Consider the following 22,555-nt stretch of genomic DNA (forward strand, 5'->3'; position numbering starts at 1 on the left):
CATTTTTATAACTTAAAAAGTCTTTATATAAAATATTATATGGCTATAAATCTGTGGTATACTTGAGGCTTTGTGGGTAATATTCTAGTTTGAATTATGAACTCTGAGTATAAAAAAGCAAGTAGTAATGTATTGTGAAAGAGTTCTTTTGGCACAGAAGTATTTTAAGAAGTAACAATTACATGGCTGAAATTAGATAAACTCCTGAAAGGCAAAGTTAATTTTAAGCCTCATGAAAACTAATAGAAAATATCTTAGCATTGTCTTCTGACTGTACGATATCTTAACTAACAGAAAGTACTGATTGTTTCTGTGTAATTTCTCCTTCTAGCAAAAGTAAGAAGAATTTTCTTGATCTGGACTAACATTTTAATATTTATTATTTCCCTTTAGCCTGCTTCTGACTTATCTTTGCTATACTTAGTGTTTACATGTTTAAAGCCCTTTTTCATAATGACTGATCAAACTGTCTGAAGTCATTTGAAGTATTATGTTTTACTTCAAATGTAGGCAACTAAACTTCTTTGCTTATTTATATGTCTTTTTGGGCTTGAGTATTTATTTGAAGATCTTATCTTCGGTGTCTTGTGGTATCTTCTCTTAGAACTATATAGTTCTAAGAAATATATATTTCTCTTAGAACTTTATCAAATAAATAGGCTTAGTACTTGCATTATGTAGACATAAATGATACTGTTGGAAACAAATGATAACACATACTACAATGCACAACTTGTTATAACTAAAGATTGCCAGGCTTTAAATGATGGTGAACTTGTTTTGTAGTCATGTTTATTGCAACATAAATCTAAATTGGAGATAGCAAATTGAGGGTAGTGTTTACTTTTAGGGGAAGGGTTGATGGAATGATTGGAAAAAAATGACTTTTCATCTAGTTTAATGTTTCTTCCTTAAATCCAGAAGGCACAAATTAAGATGATTTAATTTAGAATGGATTGAAAATATTGGAGTGTTTGGTTTTTTAATAAATGGAGGTAATTCAGAAGCACCACTGGAAAAGAAGAAAGCCGGTATATTGGGAAGACTGTCTTCCTTTTGTTCCTAGATTTATAGCAATTTAAAGTTTTTGTTTTGTTTTAAGGAGGTGTTCCCTGTATCCTAACATAATATAGCCCTAGTGCTTAAGAATACACTTAACTTGCTTGTTACAGTTATTGTTTAGAAACCTAAATGGTCCCTGCAGTAATGCTTATATTTGGCATATAAGTACTTTCCTACCTTTGAAAATATTTATATCACTTTGGGTTATTGCTTCAAATACTCCATCCATACCTTTTGGGAATGTGGGGTTGTGAAAATTGGGAGGGACGGAAAGTACACAGCATGGTTTTATGAACTGTTCAAGAATAGGGACCATGATCTAGGTTTTTGAGATCCCCATTGCAGTTGAACTCTTAGAGTGGTAGTAGACGTCTTACAGTGAGACTTTAAAGCTTCTTAGTTATTTTTCATAGGAAATAAATAATTTTGACTGACTTAATTTTCTAGCTTTTGATTTATGATTTTTGAAAGACAGTTGTTTTACATTTTTTCCTTTTTTTCAAGTTTTTATTAAATTTGGGTTGAAAACACTATTTCTAAACACATATGAGATAGATTTAGATGTCATGCTGTTATTGCCACCATCAAATGTTTAATGGCAAAAATAATATTTGTGTAGTGATCTATAGTGTACAAATCATTTTCATATGAATTATCTCCTTATTCCGTACTACAGTATTAGGACTCACTCTTATTAAATGACTTTCCTAAGGTCATTTAGAGTGGAGGAGACCCTTTTCTCAATGAACCCCTTTTGCTAATACCATGTTCAGTGTTCTTAAGGGCTCTCATGTATTTTCCAGCACTTTATTAAGACTCTTGAATTATTTATGTTGAGAATTATACCTTATACCAATACCTGTAGTAAAGAACAGCTGAAAAAAGCCTATAGTGAATCTAAGATGTAGATTAACACTAATTCTTGATAACTTTAATGAATTTTGATAACACTGTAAAAATTAAATAAGATATTTAATATCAATCTAAAGTTATTTAAAGCTTTTCCTGGTAGGTAATATTTTAAATATTTTATAGACTTGCTTTCTTCTTTCTTCTTGAAGTAAGCCATCTCTTTGTTCATGCATACTTAACCCATGTCACCTGCTACATGCCTAGCATTGCTAGAAGTCTACATATGGAGTTTCTGTTTTGTCTGACTTATTGTTTCAGACATTTTAGGCAGTATTTCTGAAAGTCAAGTCCTCCAGAACCTAAAAAACAGAATCAATAGAATGGATACATATGTATTAAGAGGTTTATTTTAAGGAATTGGTTCACACATTTGTGGGGACTAACAAGTCTGAAGTCTGTAGGGTAGGCTGGCAGGCTGGAATTTCATGCAGGGGTGAATGCTGTAGTGTTGCAGTAGCTTTTCCTCTTTCTCCAGGAGACCTTAGTTTTTGCTCTTAATGCCTTTCAACTGATTGGATGAGGCCCCACTAACATTATGGAGGGTACTCTTATTTACTTGAGGACAACTCGTTTTAGATGCTAACGACATCTACATAGTATTTTTACAGCAATACTTAGACTAGCGTTTGATTAAATGACTGGGTGCTATAGCCTAGCCAAGTTGACACATAAAACTAATTATCACAGTACAATTGATTTGAAAAGTTAGCTGTAATTGCATCCCTCCATATGAATATGATGAGGTTTACACGTGCAAATGGTTAATTTTTTGAGATTTTTTAAAAAAATTTTTATAAAATATAATGTATTTTTATCCCCAGGGGTACAGGTCTGTGAATTGCCAGGTTTACACACTTCACAGCACTCACCAAAGCACATACCATCCCCAATGTCCATAACTCCACCCCCCTCTCCCAAACCCCCTCCCCTCAGCAACCCTCAGTTTGTTTTGTGAGATTAAGAGTCACTTATGGTTTGTCTCCCTCCCAATCCCATCTTGTTTCATTCATTCTTCTCCTACTCCCTTAACCCCCCATGTTGCATCTCCATTTCCTTATATCAGGGAGATCATATAATAGTCTTTCTCCGATTGACATATTTTGCTAAGCATGATATCCTCTAGTTCCATCCACGTCGTTGCAAATGGCAAGATTTCGTTTCTTTTGATGGCTTCATAGTATTCCATTGTGTATATATACCACATCTTCTTTATCCATTCATCTGTTGATGGACATCTAGGTTCTTTCTATAGTTTGGCTATTGTAGACATTGCTGCTATAAACATTCGAGTGCATGTGCCCCTTCAGATCACTACGTTAGTATCTTTAGGGTAAATACCCAGTAGTGCAATTGCTGGGTCGTAGGGTAATTCTATTTTCAACATTTTGAGGAATCTCCAAGCTGTTTTCCAGAATGGTTGCACCAGCACACGTGCAAATGTTTTTAAAGACTGCTGCTAGATTAGATATGTAAATCCCAGCTACTACCTAAAATACTTTACAAGAAGCAGGGTGATAGATAAAGCAGGAAGCTATGGACCCTCAGAATCAAGGACCACTGTTTACAACTTGGCTTCATTACTAATTACAGTTTGTTTTGGGAATAGCTGCTTAACTTCAGAGTCTGTTTGCTGTTCTATAAAAAAGGAGAACTTTCTGTCTCCCAGAATTAGATGAGTAGTGATTATATTAAACACCCAGTAGGCTTCCTGGCACGCATTAGATGCTGAATAAATATTAATTCCGATTCCTTTTTCCCCTTTATTCTTTTGAAAACAAATTTTGTTTTATTACTAATATATTTATATTCATTCAATCATGTATACATTCAGCAAATATTTATTCAGCTCTATGTGACAGGTACTATTGCAGTATAGAGATGCCAAAGTATAGGTACCCTTTTAGAGCTTGCCTTTTAGTGGTGAGAAATAGATGATAAACATAATAAAAAAGAAAGGTATAAATTAGATTGTGTTAGTTTAGATAAGTGCTATGGAGGAAAAGTAAAACAAGAAAGAGGTATAGGGAATGCTGAATGTCAGTGGTTAGGAAAAGGGTTACGGTTTAAAATAGTTTTATTGGGGACAGGCTTACTAAGAATTTTAGGCAAAGACCTCAAAGAGGAGAAAGAACAACTCCTCCAGCCTTGAATATGTGGGCTGCAGTGGAGCAGGCAAATGGGACACTTAAATGCAAAAGCTTTGCGACTGGAATTGTGTTTGAGGGACAGTAGGAAGGTTCTTGTAATTGGAATAGAGTGATCCAGGAGTAGCGGAATAGAAGATGAAGTCAAACAAGTTGGGTGAGGTGTACTGGGCACATTTTGAAGGGTCCTGTCAAATAGAAACCATCAGAAAGCTTTTGAGAAAGAGTGACGTGGTCTGTTATTTGTGCTACTCAAAAACAAATTATAAGAAATTATAGGAGGTTTTGTTAAGAGCATAAACTCCAAGGATATTGGGCAGTGGTGCCTTCAAATGGGTCTGTAGTTTATTAACCATTCAAGTTTAGGTGAGAGTTACTGCTCTTTGTGAAATGGAAATAGTAACATCGTCCTCAGAGTTGTTATGCAAATGACCCTCTGCTTGGCATATAGAAAGAATCTAATAATTTTTTACTATTATTAGTAGTAATAATAGAAGGGTCTAACTATAGTATTTCCCATTTTTTTCTAGTGATCTTGAATAGATACATAAAACCTGTTCTTGTCATTAATTTAGATATAAAACTATATTGATAAAATAGAGATGTGGTCATGAGTATTAGAAAAAAAATGCCTTTGCTTATAAATTCATGCTTCCAATTTTGAGATGGTCAGATTTTGAGAGGATCTAATTCTCTGAAAAATAGATTATCTCCTCTGATGATACTGTCTTTTTGGTAAGTACTGTCATTCTTTTATACAAGTAGTTTTGAAAGTTTTGTGACAGTTTTAACATTTCTTCCAAGTTTAATGTTTATATCCAAGCTAAGCTTTAGTTCGTATGAATACTTCTTTAGGTGGCATTCCTTCTGTCATTTCTCTTCTATGGACCCTTTCCTCCCCATCTGTTATTATCCCAATGTAAGTCCTGTCACTCAATGGCTTCTTGCCTGTTATACTTTTCAGCAAAAGTAGTAGGTATTATAATCATTATTTTTGTTGTTGTGATTGTTATTATTTGAACACTAACTGTGTGTCAGGAAGTATTCTAAGCACTTTATACACACAAATTTATTTAATCCTCATTATAATACTGTAATGGCAGTGTTTTTGACTCCCATTTAATAACTAAGAGAGCAGACTTAGAAAGAAAGGTTAAACAGTCTAACATTCAGCTTGTTTTAGTCTATTGCTTACTATAAACCTTGTATTTCATACACTTAAATCAGTTAATGATTCAAGAATAATATTATTCTGATTTTGTTCTAGATTTTTTTCTGTCCCCTGTCCCCTGTCCCCTCTGTTATACTTAGCTAATTATAATCCAGGCTTGACTTAGGGCCATCTTTAATGAAGGAGACTTTTCAGACCGTGACTACATAGAATAGTATTTGTTTCTGGACGTCTTAGTTTATTCTTTGTTAGTACTGCCATGTAACTATACACTGATGTTTATTAGCATGCCTGGAATTTTCTTTCTTATTATAAAGTCATTTTGTAGATGTGTGTTTGGTCTGTGGAAGTAGACTGCATGTCCATATGAACCTAGGAATATATTTTATTAGTCCTTATATTTCCATCCAGAATTTATACTCCAAAATTTTGCATTCTTCATATAAAATTTATACAATAAGTGTGTCATTTTTCTTTACTGTCAGGATAATCAGCTAATTGATTTTAGAATGAGTATTTCTTCCTTTGAGTCAACTGGCTACTTTGAAAGTTATATAAAATCTTCTGGGTCAGTTAAAATTTTAGAAAGTTTGAACCCTTTGTTCCGAGTAATATGTTAGAATACTGGTGCAGTTAGATTTGCACCACTGCCCAATTCATTGTCCCTAGATAGAATTGTTTATACACTCTAAATTGTGATTAGTAGTCTGATAAAATTTTAGAGGACAATAATGAAAAGTTATATCACTGTGTGGTATACCTGAAACTAATGTAACATTGTGTGTCACTGAACTCAAGAAAATTTTTAAGGATTAAGTATTTAAAGATCATCTAGATCGTCTGGTAAGCTGTGATTTGGGCTCAATTAAAAGATAATTTGAAGATATATTCTTAGCTTTTAGACATACCAAAGACATCTGAGTAAAGGATATAGGGGAAGGGAGGGAAAACTGAATGGGAATAAATCAGAGGGAGACAAACCATGAGAGACTCTGGACTCTGGGAAACAAATTGAGAAACTGAGGATGACAGAAGGGAGGGTGGGAGGATGGGGTAACCGTGTGATGGGTATTACGGAGGGCACGTGTTGTAATGAGCATTGGGTGTTTTACCAACTAATAAATTGTTGGATGCTAAAACAAACCAAAACAAAACAAAACAGAAAAACTAATTAAGTTGTCTTCATTCAAGCTTCCAAGAAAAAAAAAAGACATACCAAAGACAGAAGAAATATGAAATTGTCTTATTTCAGATATAGCACTGGTAATTTTCATTCCATTTAAAATTCTTTGAAATTTCTCCCTCGAGAAGTGTTACATTATTTTTTTTTTACATTATTATTATTATTTTTTTTAAAGATTTTATTTTATTTATTTGAGAGAGAGAGACAGTGAGAGAGAGAATGAGCGAGGAGAAGGTCAGAGAGCGAAGCAGACTCCCCATGGAGCTGGGAGCCTGATGTGGGACTCGATCCCGGGACTCCAGGATCACGCCCTGAGCCGGAGACAGTCGTCCAACCAACTGCGCCACCCAGGCGTCCCTACATTATTATTATTTTGTAAAGATTTTAATTGAGAAAGAGAGAGAGGGAGAGAGAGCATGAGCGGGGTTGTAGGGGGGAGAAGGGCAGAGGTATAGGGAGAAGCAGACTCCCTGCTGAGTACAGAGCCCCATGCAGCTGGATCCCAGAGCCCACCAAAATGATGACTTGAGCTGAAGTCAATTGCTTAACTGACTAAGCCCCCAAGGTTCCCCTAAAAATGGTACATTATTGAGAGTGTCCTTTTAAAGACCATCTTCCTGGGGCGCCTGGGTCGCTCAGTGGGTTAAAGCCGCTGCTTCGGCTCAGGTCATGGTCCCAGGGTCCTGGGATTGAGCCCCAGCTTCGGGCTCTCTGCTCAGTGGGGAGCCTGCTTCCTCCTCTCTCTCTGCCTGCCTCTCTGCCTACTTGTGAGCTCTCTGTCTTTCTGTCAAATAAACAAATAAAATCTTTAAAAAAAAAAAATAAAGACCATCTGCCAGCTGAAAGTTCTGTTAGTGTTTTTTCAAATTCAGAAGCCATAAAGCAGTTTTTTGTATGCTAAATCACTTTTGTATTTAGTATAAATTATTATGGAATTTAGGCCTTTTGTGAATATTTTTTTAAAGTAGATTTTAATAATAATATAAATAGCACTACACCATTTGCAAATTTCCTTTATTCATATTGTCTTATTTCCATATGCTAATAACCTGGTGATGTGGATGGGGCATGTACTTACCTCCATTTGCACATGAGGAAATAGAGGTTCAGAGAAGTGAAGTTACTTGCCCAGATTTATGGCAATTAAAACGTAGAGTCTGGGCCAGAAACTAGATATACTGATCTTCAGTCTCCTTCTTTTACACCCTGCTGCCTCATTTATATCTTATTTTTCAATTCATATAATACTTGAAAGTCACACAAAAAAATCTAAAAGTATTTAGATATATTACTGAACCTGCCTCTTCTGATTATTTTGAATTATGTTAAAGACACTTTCTTGATGAATTCCCTTCTTACTAACCTATGAAACTCTTTCTCTTTAAGTTTTACTTTCTATCATTAACTCCATGCAAGGATTCATGGTAGTGTAGTATGTACCCTATTGTGAGTCTAAAAATGGTCCTACCTTGAGTCACATATTTAAGCCAGTTAAATAATATGGCAGCTTCTAGTCACCTGCTTTTATACATGTGTCTGCATACACAGGTGCCTGCATATGTGCATACACCTGCATACACAGGTGCCTGCATATGTGCACACATACACCCATGTGCACAGAGTGGATTGGATGCCACCACACACACACAGACACACACACACACGTATATATATATATACGTATATATATATATACGTGTGTGTATGTATATACACACAAACATACATAATTTTTGACTTGTATAAAAGTAATGTTATTTAGAAGCCAAATAGTAGAAAATCTTACCATCTTTGGTTTTATTTTAATGCTGATAAGAATTCAGTATTGGAACCATGTTGAAACTACCCTCAGTAAAATGACTTGTGTCCCCCTGACTGAAAAAAGAAAAAAAAAAGTTTGAAAAGAACATTTGATGAACACACTGATTAAAGAGCTCAATATCCTATTATTTTCACACAATTTTTCCCAATACTATAAATAATCTATATTTTTAATAATTTAATAAGAGAATACCTATGTTGCATTTTCAGAGAAAGTGTGTTTAGAATAGGTTATATGAATTTCCTTATGGTGTAGATTAAAAACTCTTTTTCTTAAAAAAATGATGCTGACAGATTGGCATTGTCTGGGCCAGAAACATCCGTGAAATTAAGCTTATTGAGACCATCCTTGCCATATTATTTTTAGCTATTTGTGCTAATTCAAACTTTGTACAAAAATTGTATCTGTGAGCAGATCAAGTGTCAGTTCATTGTACATGGTTGGGTTTTATGACTGAAATTCATCCATGTTACAGATAAGAGCAAACCTACTTAACACTAAGAAAGATGAATACTCTAATTTAATTTAATGTAAGTGAATATACTTACAAAGAAGAGAAAAAATAAATTTTGTTACAACATGTAGAGGCTTTTTTTGTGGATAGGATGGAATTTAAACTACAAGATGAAATGTTTGTAGAATTTAGGGAGAGTGAGTCATAGTAACACCAATACTCGTGATAACATGGGGAAAAGAGATAAATTTATTGCAATGCATTGATTGTTTTGTTTGAGGTATAACTTTTATGTTCTTTTGAGACTTTCTTTTCATTTTACATAAGCCCCTGTAATAGTTACAAATAAAACAAAATAAGCGTGTAGCAGATGGATACTCAACAGAGCTTGACAAGACAATAATAAATCAAGGGGTTTGGTAGGAAAAATGTTTGTTCAGAATGTTAGTTGACTATAATGTTGGTAGCCTTCTATGTTCCAAGTTACATGTTCTGATTTATTTCAGGTCTGTAGATGCATCAGTTTGATAAATGTCTGCCTGTCAATAGATTAGACAGATTCATAAGTAAAGCCTGAGAGAAGTCAGTGATAGTCTTGTATGATTCAGTACACAATGGTAGAACAATAGCTTACCTTAGCAATTATAAACATTCCGGTGACACTATAAACCAGATAACTTCTTCTAATGATTTTTTTAAGTCAGAATATCCAGTCTATCATATATATCATATCATGTCCAAATAACTGGCTCATTTTTCTTACATTTGCCTCACTGATTATATCAAGGTGCTCCCTTCTGTTGCTTTTTGTAAATGTGTGCCAGGTATACTGTATATGGGGTGCAGTAGTCCCAAAGGCTGCATAGTATAATTTAGATCTATAATGGAAGTAATTTATCTTACTTTTTAAAAATTGTATCAATGTTTTTGACAAAGATGAACTTTAAAAATATAATTAGAACTTAATGTTCTTTAAGTATTTTAGGAAATAAAACTTCTTCCTCCCTCTATGGATTAATGCTGTTATAACTCGCCCTATTACATTTCTGGATTTCCAGCTTTTTATAATTATTATTCTCTTCAAAATGTCTGCTCAGCAGTGCCCCCTCACTTCACTGTTTCAAGTTTACTACAAAGAGTTACTCTATTCCCACATGGAATTCTTAACACCTTTGTTCTATCAAGGTGCCTGTATCGTCTCATACTTCTGATTTTTTCTCTTTTAGAATAAGAAGTTGTTCCTTGGCCTTTCTAACACTAATTGGGAGATGGTGGAGGCAGAGTAGCAAGGTGGCAGGGAGGAGAAGGAAATGCTTATTTCTGCCTCTTTCTCTAATGGGACTGCCAATTTATGTTGTCCTAAGTAAATGGGTCTGATATCCTCAACTGTGAAATGGAATTATTTTATGTACCATAAGTCTGTTGTAAGAATTAAATTAGGTCAGATCTTTAAAGTGTGTGGCATAATGTGCTCTGGCACATAATAATTGCATAATAAATGTTGTGTCCTATACTCTTAGTTACCAGATAGCATGCTTTGCAGTCGGTTCTTACTTCTCACTTCTCCACTCACTGCATCAGATTAGTCTGTTCTACCTCTACAGAGAAGGTAAGTAGTTAGGAGTACAGATTCAGGAGACAGAATTGTTTTTGAATCTCTCTCCAACATTCATTAGCTGCACCTCAGACTGTCCACCGAACCTTCTCTCTTAAATCTCCCATTTCTCTTCTATAGAATAGTAATAACAATAGTAACTTACTCAAAGTGTGGTTTTGAGAATCCCACTAACTTAAATGAATGTGGGTGAGTGTGTGTGTGTGTGTTTCTGCCTATGTATAAAATGAATGAATGATGCAGAGCAAATGTGTGGTGCCATTTTTGGTGTAAAAGAAGCATTCAGTAAATGTATTATACATTTTTATTATCATTATTACTCTCCATTCCTACTGGCAGTTCGGGCTTTGTGTCCTCTTACCTGGGTGCTTGCTCTATACCAAGTCACCACAATATTCTCATAAGCTGCCATCCATCTAATACTCTTGGCAGTCACATTATTTTTTTCACTTCAGAAGTCTTTAGAGCTGTTCATTATCTAGGAGATAGGATGCAAATTACTTACCTTGGCCTTTCAGGACTGCCAAGAGTTGACTTCACACTACCTTCCAGCATTATTTCCTACTTTGTTTTATGGGGTACTTCTAGGATGACCACAGGGAACGTATCACAACAAATAATAGTATCTGGCACATACATGGAAGTTTTTAATTTCTTCTTGTTTTCTTCCTTTTTCTCCTTTCTACTACTCTCTTCTTGTAATACATCCTGCATTCTAGTCAAACTTGTTCTCCCTCTACATATCATATTCTTTCCTACATCTACGCCTTTGGTAAGATTTCATTCTCTGTTTTTATTTATTTATTTATTTATTCAGTAGATATTTATTAATTATATTCTCTGTCATACAATGTTTGGCATCCAGGACACAAATGTTTAGGGCATCTTCCAGAGGAGTATTATGGAAAGAAAGAATGGATATATTAAAGATACGAAGGCCTCCAGCTGAAAACTATTTGAGAACAAGGGCCATGTCTGTTTTGTCCTACTCTTGTATTTCTAACTCTTAAGAATAGAGATGTGCACATATTAGAATTTTCATAATTGTTTGAGAATTCAATTTGAGAGAGATGGAACAGAGCAAAATGGTAGAGAAGACATGAGACTATTTAGCATGTTTGATAATTATAGGTGCTTTTGTTATTAGCTCAACTCTATGGCTAGAGAATATATTATAAAATCCATGTGTAAGGAGTGGAAGATAATATTAGACAGAAATGCAGAGGCCAGAATCTGAAGACTATTAATCATTATGTCTAGAAATTTAGACTGTATCATGTAGCTTTGGAGAGCTTCTGAGAGCAGGAATGTCACATGCTTCAATTTTATTTCAGAAAAAAAAAATATCCTGTTAATAGTGTAGCAAGAAGAATTAGAAGTCAGACTTGAGGTATGGATGTGAGTGTGAACTTATTGCAATAGTAAAGCAAAGAAATAAGGGGTCCTGAATTTAAAATGGGAGTGGAAAAATTTAAGGCATATTTATGTACAATCAACAAGATGCTGTAGGTAACTGAATTTGGGGAATATGGAAGAGTGAGAAGAAAGGGTGCTCTCTGACTTCTGTCCAGCCTTGATGGCCCTGCTGATTTGTAACCTACTCCAATTTCATCCGTCTCACTACTGATTGAAATACCTATGTTTTTTTCACTCCTCCTGAAATGTTGTATATACTTTTCTTATATTGCTGATTTCTTTTTACTAGTAATTATTTGTGTACATGTCTAATTCCCTCATCAAACTGGAAGGCCCATAACTTAATATCTCAAGAGTTATTACCTCTTATGACCTTATCTGTACTGAATATTCAGTAAATATACAGATAATTAATTAATGCCATATATTTTAATTTACCTCTGGAAAAAAAATGCAGAAGGTTAAGTATATGCCTGAGACATGTCAGTATTTCAAAATGAAACCTGTTGCAAATAGGTGAAGTTTTCCAAAATTCTTTCAAAAACACTTCAATTCTAAATATTCAAAACTAGTAATTGCCAGAAAAGGAAGTATTCATAGGAAGAAATTTTTCAGTGAAATCAGGCCATATTGTTTCCAAATTCAGATGAGAACTTACTATTAAAAATCTTGCACAGATTGGAAATGACTAATCAACATTAGGAAAATGAAATTGAAAGATCTGCCCTCGTGCTGTTCATGGCTAAAAATGTTTTCTTGTCCAATTTTAACAGTGTTGTTCTACTGTGAAAATTTCGATGATTAGAACTGTTGGATTAGGAAAAATAAATCATTTAACTATCTAGTCTGTGCAGGATGATCTTGGGTAAATCCTAGGGTAATACTAGGAATATATTGATTTCTCTCAGTTCTCCTTAGCTAGATTTTAAAGAATGTCATATCTGAGAGGTGTAAAAGTAGTGCTAAGTATACTCCAGAAGGACAGAACAGTATATATTAATGGAATTAAATTGGATTATTTCTGTGGGTTCTTCTAGCTCCAACTACCCATGGGCCTACAATTTTAAGTATTTTAATTTTTGCTTTTAATTTTAAGGTCAGTTTTAAAACTGTAACCTGTCAAGAAGTCAGTCATCACCAGTTGCTATTATACATAATAGATGGGTATTGATCTGAGACTACGTATACAACATAATTATCTTTGGAATTAGATCCAACAAATTTATCATCATAAAGTCTTAAGACAATTTAGGGTGGTAGAACAGTGATTGTTTTCAACTGTATTGGAGGTTTAAGGTGCAAAGTTCCCACATACATGTCTACCTTCACTAAGAAAAAAAAATTTTTTTCAAAGAATAATTGTTTATTTCAGTGTGATTATATAATTCCAGTTGAGGAATATTATGAGATGAAGTGGAAAGAGCATAGGATTTATATTTCAGTATTAGCTCTGCCCTTAGCTACCTACCTTTTTGAGCCTTGGTCTCCTCATAAGTAAAACGAGGAGGTGGAATAAATAGTGTGTTTTGTCCCTCTAAGCTCTGAAATTCTGCATCTGTACCCTGTTCATTATCAGATTCACAGCTATAGCTCAACTATTCAAGTGTGACTCATCATGGTGCAAGGTAGAACCTAATCATTTCTATATTTAGAAGACCATGGGGATAAAATGTCATTTATTTGTATTTGATTCAAAAAACTGCCTAAAATAAGAAATGTTCATTTTCTTAGTTCAAATGTAAAGGATTCTGATCAACAGATAGAAACATGGTGCATTAGAGTTACATAATATTATTAATATCAGATCATTATTAATGTTCTGAAAAAGTTCATTAATGAAACAGCTTGTAATACTAGGAATATATTGGTGTTAAATGACTTCTAAAAGTTAGATATCCTGTGACTATTTTATGTGGTCTTATGGTAATGAGTCTTGTATCTTGAGGAGTGTTTCTAAATTCATTTGCACAAATGAGTATTGGTATCTTTAGCATAGCTACCTTGGGAAGCTGAGCTCTTTTTTCATATTACATCACTAAATATTTACTAAGCATCTACTGCTGTACACTGATGCTGTTAAAGTGGAGTCAGAGTTGGAGAACTGTAGTTATGCATCTTCCCTCAAATGTTTATTTTTTAAGTCACTTTTTTTTTTTGATTCTGAGCCCCAATCTCCCTGTGCTGAGAAGCCATCAATCTCAGTCATTCTCATTACCCCAACTGAGCTATGCAGAAGCCCTTCATCTTACTACTCATCTCATACCACACTTAGTTCTTCCTGAGATGCCTTTTGTTGTAGTAAAGGCCCTCTAGAACCAGAGGTTCTGCTGCTCCTGTGCCAAAGAGGGGTATGGAAATCTCTGGTATCCCTGGGAACCCTGTGTTGAGGGTCCACCCTCCTTCAGTTCCTCATATAGACAGCTGCTTTGAGATCTTATCATCTGTCAGTCATTTCATTAGTCCTGCACCTTCCTGGAATTTGTTCATTATTCCCATCTCTCTTCTATCCAATTTCAGTGAGATCTATCTCTCTTTTCCTTAAAGATACTAACCTACCCAGGATAACTAGTATTCTTTCTGAGCTTTTTTGTTGTTGTTCTTTAATATTAACTGATAGGAAAGTGGTTTTCTCCAGATGGTAGGATAGATACGTTTTTCTTTGTGTCATGCAAAAATCCTCAAGGAACATACATTTCTAAAGCTCTAAATACCTAGGCACCTGCTTGAAATAGAAAGAGAGAGACGAGGAAGAAAAAAAAAGAGAGAAACACATGTATCTCAAGAGTTGTCCCACTATACAAAGATTAAGACATGGTTTCTGAGAGCCTAAATTCCAGTGGGAATGGGTGATCTATAAAAAAAAAAACAAAAACAAGAAAGTTTTCTTATATAATTTTTATAAATCTATTTCTACCATAATTCTTTCTATGTCATCCACTTTTTAATTTCTTTCTTTTGTTCACTCCTCCCTTCTTCTCTTTATTTCTTTCAGAAAAGGCACAAAATACAGAGTTGGTGACACATGGTTTAGAGTTCTCTTTCCCTCACTTGCTTGTTATAGGATCTTAATCAAGTCACCTTATATCTCTGCACCTGAGTTTTGTACTTGCAAAAATTGGGAGAAAGCCACTTGTCCCTACTTACAGAGCTTTTGTTAGACCAAATAGGAAAACTGTTAATGCTCAATAAGTTATAAGGTATTGGGCAAATACAGGCTTTGTTGATTTAATGCAGAAGAGAGCCAGGTATACCTGCATTCAGTTCCTGCATTTTCTACTTACTAGCTTAGTTTAATCTTAGTTTCTATGTATGTGTACATCTGATAACACCAATTTTGTGGTTGTAAGGGAAAATAAGATAATTTTTATGTATCCGTGAAGTAAATAGGGGTACATTTTATCCCCCTTTCTTAGATGAAACAGTTGAGGCTCAGAGGGTTAAAATACTTTGGTTAGGATTATACAAGTGAGAAGTGGGACTGTCAGAATAAAATCTTGGTAACAAATATTGGTTTTATGTATTAGATAAATTATATCAGGTAATTTTAAAGAAAGAGTTCCTTTTATGTTTGAAACATTTTATATATATATATATATATATATATATGAATACATGCAGATGTGACCCATAGAAGTATTGATTTGTAACACTCAGATTTATTTGTTCTTTTGCATTTGTCCAGTATTATTTTATTGTCAGCTAGTACAAATTTTAAAATGTGGTCTTACATCAAGTTAGTGACCCAGGAAAAGGGAGACACTAATTGGCTCCCTTTTCACTTATAGTGCTGGTTGATTCACAAGGCCTAAATTAATGAGCAATGTATATTAGAATTTTCAAAATTGTAGTTGATGGCTTCAGTAACCTATTAACCTAGGGCATATGGTGGGGTTCACTTGTAGTTTTATATATTCATTTATATATCCATAGTAGTTTTATATATCCATTTATATATCCATGTCTCCAGCTTTGCTTTGTGGTACACTTGACTGCTTATAATTATTATTTTTTTTCCTATGGAAACTTCCTTGATTGTCAGTACATCTCCAAGGGCATAATCATGATATATTAAAAAATAATCATGTAAATTATAATCATCTTACATTTTCCAGATTTTTTTTAATGATGAGAATTTTTCTTTTTAATTATCGATTGGGACTTTCCTGGCTTGAGATAAAATAATCATATGCAAATTGTTTTATTTTCTATACTCTCAGTTTAAATACAGAATTATAGCAAGACTTGATATCGGGGCATAACAAGAAAGTAATTTCTATTTCTGCCTTGGAGAAGTTCTTTGTTTAAATTATGCTAAGCCCCTAGAAATTTTTAAACTGAAGTATGGTAAGGTGGGAGATTTTTACTTACTCATTGATACGTAAAAAAAGTATACAGACTCAGAACGGGAATTATTTGATTTTGAGATTATAAGTATATACTCCTAACAACCATACAAATAATACGAAGGGGCTCCTGGGTGGCTCAATCAGTTAAATGTCCGACCCTTCATCTCAGCTTGGATTGTGATCTCAGGGTCATGAGTTTGAGCCTCGCATTGGACTACTTTAAAAAAAAAAAAAAAGGCAAGAAATTCTAGTGTTTTTTTTTCTAATTATTTTTATTAACATATAATGTATTATTTGCCACAGTGGTACAGGTCGTGAATCGTAATGCTTACACACTTCACAGCACTCAGCAGAGCACATACTTTCCCCAGTGTCCATAACCCAGTCACCCTCTCCATATCACTCTCCACCAACAACCCTCAGTTTGTTTTGTGATATTAAAAGCCTCTTACGGTTTATCTCCCTTCCGATCCCATCTGGTTTCATTTTTTCCTTCCCTATGCACCAGATACCCCAATCTGCCTATCAAATTCCTCATCTCAGGGAGATCATATGATAATTGTCTTTTTCTGATTGACTTATTTCACTCAGCATAATACTTTCTAGATCTATCCACGTCATTGCAAATTGCAAGATTTCATTTCTTTTGATGGCTGCATAGTATTCCATCATATATCTATATCTATATTTATATTTATATATATGTATATACACAAACATGTCTTCTTTATCCATTCTTCTTTTAATGGGCATCTAGGTTCTTTCTATAGTTTGGCTATTGTGGGCATTGCTGCTATAAACATTCGGGTGTACCTGCCCCTTTGGATCACTACATTTGTTTCTTTAGAGTAAATACCCAGTAGTGCGACTGCTGGGTCATAGGGTAGCTCTCTTTTCAACTTTCTGAGGAACCTCCATACTGTTTTCCAGAGTGGTTGCACCAGCTTGCATTCCCACCAACAGTGTAGGAGGGTTCCCCTTTATCCACATCCACACCAACATCTGTCATTTCCTGACTTGTTAACTTTAGCCATTCTGACTGGTGTGAGGTGGTATCTCATTGTGGTTTTGATTTGTATTTCTCTGATGCCGAGGGATGTTGAGCACTTTTTCATGCGTCTGTTGGCCATCTGGATGTCGTCTTTGCAGAAATGTCTGTTCATGTCCTCTGCCCATTTCTTAATTGAATTATTCTTTGGGTATTGAGTTTGGTAAGTTTCAAGTGTTGTTTTAACATTATCATCTACAATGTTGAAAAGAGTGTATAGCCATGTCTTTTGTGCTGACAGTGACAGAAGTGCAAGCTTGAGTTGTATTAACATACTTATGTTAAAGAGCAGTGCTTGTGGTTTTTCACCACATTTACATCTCTCATAATTTACATCCCTCCTCTTTTAAGTTTTGATCAGAAGATTTCCTCCATGTTATTCTTGAAATAGCAGGCTAACTTTTTTGAGGACTTGTTCAGAGGATGGGTCTCAGCATGGTAACTGGTAGCAAAAAATCAAAGCGTACTTGTGTCTTGTTTCTAACCACTCTCCTGGAAATAATTTGTAGCCTTCAGGGCAGGAGAATGTTCAGATCCATTTCAAGAAGTTGTCTTCTTGTGCAGTGTTCACATTAACTTTGAAAAAGTTACAAGTTTATATATTTTTTTCCAATTTATTTATTTTCAGAAAAACATTATTCATTATTTTTTCACCACACCCAGTGCTCCATGCAAGCCGTGCCCTCTATAATACTTTTAATAGTTTGATCTATAGCATATGTCATTTTTCATAGTATTCAATATTATTGGAATGATTATTTTTATTTTCATAATACCAGTGAAGTTTATTGAAAGGGCACTTTAATCTACACTGAGAGTGTCTTGACTTCCAAATCAACCACAATCAACTTATTCACAAATATGTTTCTAATGGTCCAGGTCTGGTTTCTTGCCCAACTGAGACCTATTTTCTTTATAGTGTGATCCAGTAAAAGAGCCAAGAAGTAGATTCAAGTCCAATTAGCCTTACTGTTTCTCTAGAATGATCTAAGCATGAAGCCACCCCTGTAGATCATAAACTGTTATCCTGGCAAAATTATTACTTACAGATCTTACACTCTAGTGTCATGGTTTAGATGACCAATGATAGATGACCTTACCAGTTAGGTAAGTACTGATGGTATCTTCTTTCCCTCTGACTTTCTTTTTCTTTTCAAAGCCTGGGGAAATCTAAAAACAGTGGGATTTTAAGTGTCTTTCCCAAAAATATATAGGTACTTGTGACAAAGCTAGAATTTACCCTAGCTGTTTTTACTTAAGCCTTGAGCCTTTTCCAGTTTTGATTTTTAAGGATTTGTCCTGCGATTATTTTTTTTTAATTTTTTTATTTATTTGAGAGAGAGAGCGCATGAGAGGCGGGAAGGTCAGAGGGAGAAGCAGACTCCCCATGGAGCTGGGAGCCCGATGCGGGACTCGATCCCGGGGCTCCGGGACCGTGACCTGAGCCGAAGGCGGTTGCTTAACCAACTGAGCCACCCAGGCGCCCCTGTCCTGCGATTATTTATTGTTAGGTATATTCATTCTTTTTTTTTTCCTGTATCTCTTTCCTTCTCTCATTCTTTCTTTGTATTCTTGAATATCTTCATGTGTAATACAAAGCCATTTAGAGAGATTGAGATAAAGTGAGCCATATTAATTGTAAGCTATTTCCAAATAATGAGAAATTGTTGGAAATATTATCATCAGCCAGGTGCTGGAAAGCATTAAAAAGCTAGCAGCATAACTCTGTAGCCAGTTTGACCTTTGGAGGAAAATGTAAATTTGTCTTAAATTGGCCAGCCTATGCCAGAGATGATCATTTTACTGATACTCTGACCATTTCTTTCAGACTGGTCACTCATAATTGATCCAGGTCTCATGTATAACAAATTGAACTCTAGGCAAAATAATTTTAATTGTTTTTCCAATTGCTATCAGCTCGGAAAATCAATATGTACCTCTAGAAATTAAGGTAACTTGCAAGAATATTTTGTTCATGCTAGGTAGTAATTTTCTTTTTCTGTGTTGACCAGATTTTTCTAGATATGACATTTGGTTCAGGAGGACACACAAGAGCCATTCTACAGAAGGAGTCAGACATTACTCTGTATGCCTTAGACAGAGACCCAGCAGCTTATGCAATAGCTGAACAGCTTTCAGAATTGTATCCGTAAGTAATTCTCTTGTATAATTATTGAATTTTGGTGCTGAGTTTTATAGAGCTGGGTTTACCATTTTGGAATTTGTTCTCCCTTGTAAGTTGTTATACTTCACTCTGCTACATATTTTCTCTCTTTTTCCCCTGAAGGAATTAATGTAAATATTGTTTTTAGTACCACTTAAAATGATATTACTGCCTTTATCCTTCCTGAGTTCATAAAAAGAAATAAAAAAATGACTTATGGCTGAAATTTGAACATGAGTTAATGTCCATCCATGGGTAATATTTTGACAGTAGTTTAAGAAATAATTTTTAAAGAATTTATGAGTTACAGTTTCTAAGAATTTACTGGTAAAAGTAAATAAATATGTGAGAATAATGCAGAATTCATTAGGTCACATACATCAATGTAATGCAGTTGTTTTCTCTGAATTCTTTTTGAAATTCACAAGTAAATTTAGAGTACTCTATATCCCTCTGACAAGAATTAGGTGAGCTTTCACTGTTGAATCTTTTAAAAATGTAAAATATTGTCTTCATGAGTTGTTAATCATCTTCCTTTAGAGAAAATTTTGGAATAGTGGATTATGCTGTGTTGTTTTAAAAATTACTGGTCTGAAAAAGGGAAATGTCTTGGAGCTAAGTTGACTACCCACAAACAGGTATAGGGCTGTTTTCAAGAATAAGGAATTAGGGGACGCCTGGGTGGCTCAGTTGGTTAAGCAGCTGCCTTCGGCTCAGGTCATGATCCCAGCGTCCTGGGATCGAGTCCCACATCGGGCTCCTAGCTTGGCGGGGAGCCTGCTTCTCCCTCTGCCTCTGTCTGCCTGTGCTCACTCTCTCCCCCTCTCTCTCTCTGATAAATAAATAAAATCTTAAAAAAAACAAAGAATAAGGAATTAGTCTCTTATGCTTCATAGTCTGAAATCAAGAAAATAGATGAGAATTTTAGAGGTAGATTTTGACTTGATGTACACCAGAGTTTTTTGGTAGTTGTAACTGTCCAATAATGAAAAAGTCTGTTTGGTGAAGCAGCAAAAGTATGACCATGGAAAAGTTTAATCACAGACTAAAGATAGGAAGTTGAATTGCTTGTCTAGAATAGTCTTTTTCAACCTCTCAGGTCCCAAACTCTTTGCAAATCTATCAGTGTGATTAATTCTCCCAATAAAAATTAAATAAATACACCTAGATTTTTGTTTGCAACATCACAGGGTTCAGTGGGAGTGCCTGGAATCCACTTGACCCCAGGTTTTTTTCTTCCAAGAAAAATATGAGGATATGGTTTAACGATGTGATACTTAAAAAGCAAAACAAACAAACAAACAAAAACACCTATCTCTGTTATTCTGTAATGTAACTTACATGCATCTTCTTTAGGAAGTTCTTGTGATTCTAAGGCATTCATATTGGTGAAACATCTTAAGAGTTCACCTGATTATGACCTGAGTGTTCATAGAATGAATATAGATCTCTATTATATTTCACTATCATAGAAAAACTGGATTTTCTTAGATATTATTATTTCTAAAGGCAGTGAGTTCCAGTTCAGTTTTTCCAAGGTCTCTTATTCCTTCAAAAAGCCTCCTTTTCTCAGAAGGAGCTTAAAATTTTATCAGTTTTATCAGGTGTCTCAAGAATCTTGAGACTATATTCTCTTTTCAGTTTACAGTTGTAGAAACTATTAGCTGAGGTTAAATAATTTGCTAAAAGGCATATATGAATAAACAGAGATAAAGCTGGGATCTCATCACCTAATAATCTTTTTTTGAATTGAAGTATAGGTGGTACACTATGTTATAGTAGTTTCAGGTGTACACAGCATTTCTACACATTACTCAATGCTTACCTTGGTAAGTATAGTTAGCATCTGTCACAATACAGCATTATTAAAATATTATTGACTCTATTCCCTATGCTGTACTTTTCATCTCTATCACTTATTTATTTTGTAACTGAAAGTTTGTACCTCACAGTCCCCTTTACCTACTTTACCCATCCTCCCATCCCCCTTTCCTCTGGCAACCACTAGTTTGTTCTTTAAGGAGTCTGTTTTTCCTTCGTTCATTTTTTTTCTTTTTTTACTTGTAAGATTCCTCGCATAAATGAAATCCGTATGATATTTGTTTTTATCTGTCTTACTTATTTCACTTGGCGTTAATACCCTCAGTTCTATCCAATTAATATCCTCAGTTCTATCCAATTGGCAAGATTTCAGTCTTTTTAATGGCTGAGTAATATTCTATTTTATATATTATATATATATATATATTCTGGACACTTGGGTTGCTTCCATAACTTTCCTATTATGAATAATAATGCAGTAAACATAGAGCAGCATATATCTTTTGAAATTAGTTTTCATTTTCTCTGAGTAAATACTCAGCAGTGGAGTTACTAGGCTGTATGATATTTCTATTTTTAATTTTTTGAGGAATCTCCATACTGTTTCCCATGGTGGTTGCACCAATTTACATTCCTGTCATCAGTACAGGGTCATTTCCTTTTCTCCACATCCTCCCCAACACTTCTTATGTTTTGTCATTTTGATACTAGCCATTTTGACTTGTGGGAGGTGATATCTCATTGTGATTTTGATTTTCATTTCTCTGATGACTAGTAATGTTGAACATTTTTCATGTGTCTGTTAGCCCTCTGTATGTCTTTCATAGAAAAATATCTTTTCAGGTCCTCTGCCCATTTTAAAATTGGATTGTTTGTTTTTTGGTATTGAGTTTTATAAGTTCTTTATATATTTTGGATATTAACCCCTTATTGGATACATCATTTGCAAATGTCTTCTCTCATTCAGGAGGTTGCCTTTTTGTTTTGTTGATGAATTCCTTTGCTGACAAAAGCTTTTAGTTCCTTTCTCTTTGATGTATTCCCAATAGTTTATTTTTGCTTTTGTTTCCGATGCCTGAGGAGGCATATCCATAATAGATAATGTTGCTAAGGTGAATGTCTGAGATTCTTTCCTTTGTTTACTTTTTTTTTTTTTTTAAGATTTTATTTATTTATTTGACAGAGAGAGATCACAAGTAGGCAGAGAGACAGGCAGAGAGAGAGGAAGGGAAGCAGGCTCCCTGCTGAGCAGAGAGCCTGATGCGGGACTCGATCCCAGGATCCTGAGATCATGACCTGAACCGAAGGCAGTGGCTTAACCCATTGAGGCACCCAGGCGCCCCTCCTTTGTTTACTTTTAAACTTAGGAGTTTTATGGTTTTAGGTTTCACGTTTAG

General features: G+C 34.7%; 1 protein-coding gene across 3 annotated transcripts in view; it reads left to right on the forward strand.

Moving 5' to 3' along the window:
- The window catches only part of METTL15 (methyltransferase like 15), a 190,157-nt gene that overhangs the window by 67,402 nt on the left and 100,200 nt on the right, over positions 1 to 22,555 (forward strand). For all 3 annotated transcript variants that reach the window (XM_044259000.1, XM_044258999.1, XM_044259001.1), the window contains exon 3: positions 19,186 to 19,322. In XM_044259000.1, coding sequence (XP_044114935.1) covers positions 19,186 to 19,322 — 137 coding nt within the window. The remainder of the gene's footprint in view (positions 1 to 19,185; positions 19,323 to 22,555) is intronic.

This window comes from Neovison vison, chromosome 7, assembly GCF_020171115.1.
Source record: "Neovison vison isolate M4711 chromosome 7, ASM_NN_V1, whole genome shotgun sequence".
Classification (NCBI taxonomy): domain Eukaryota; kingdom Metazoa; phylum Chordata; class Mammalia; order Carnivora; family Mustelidae; genus Neogale; species Neogale vison.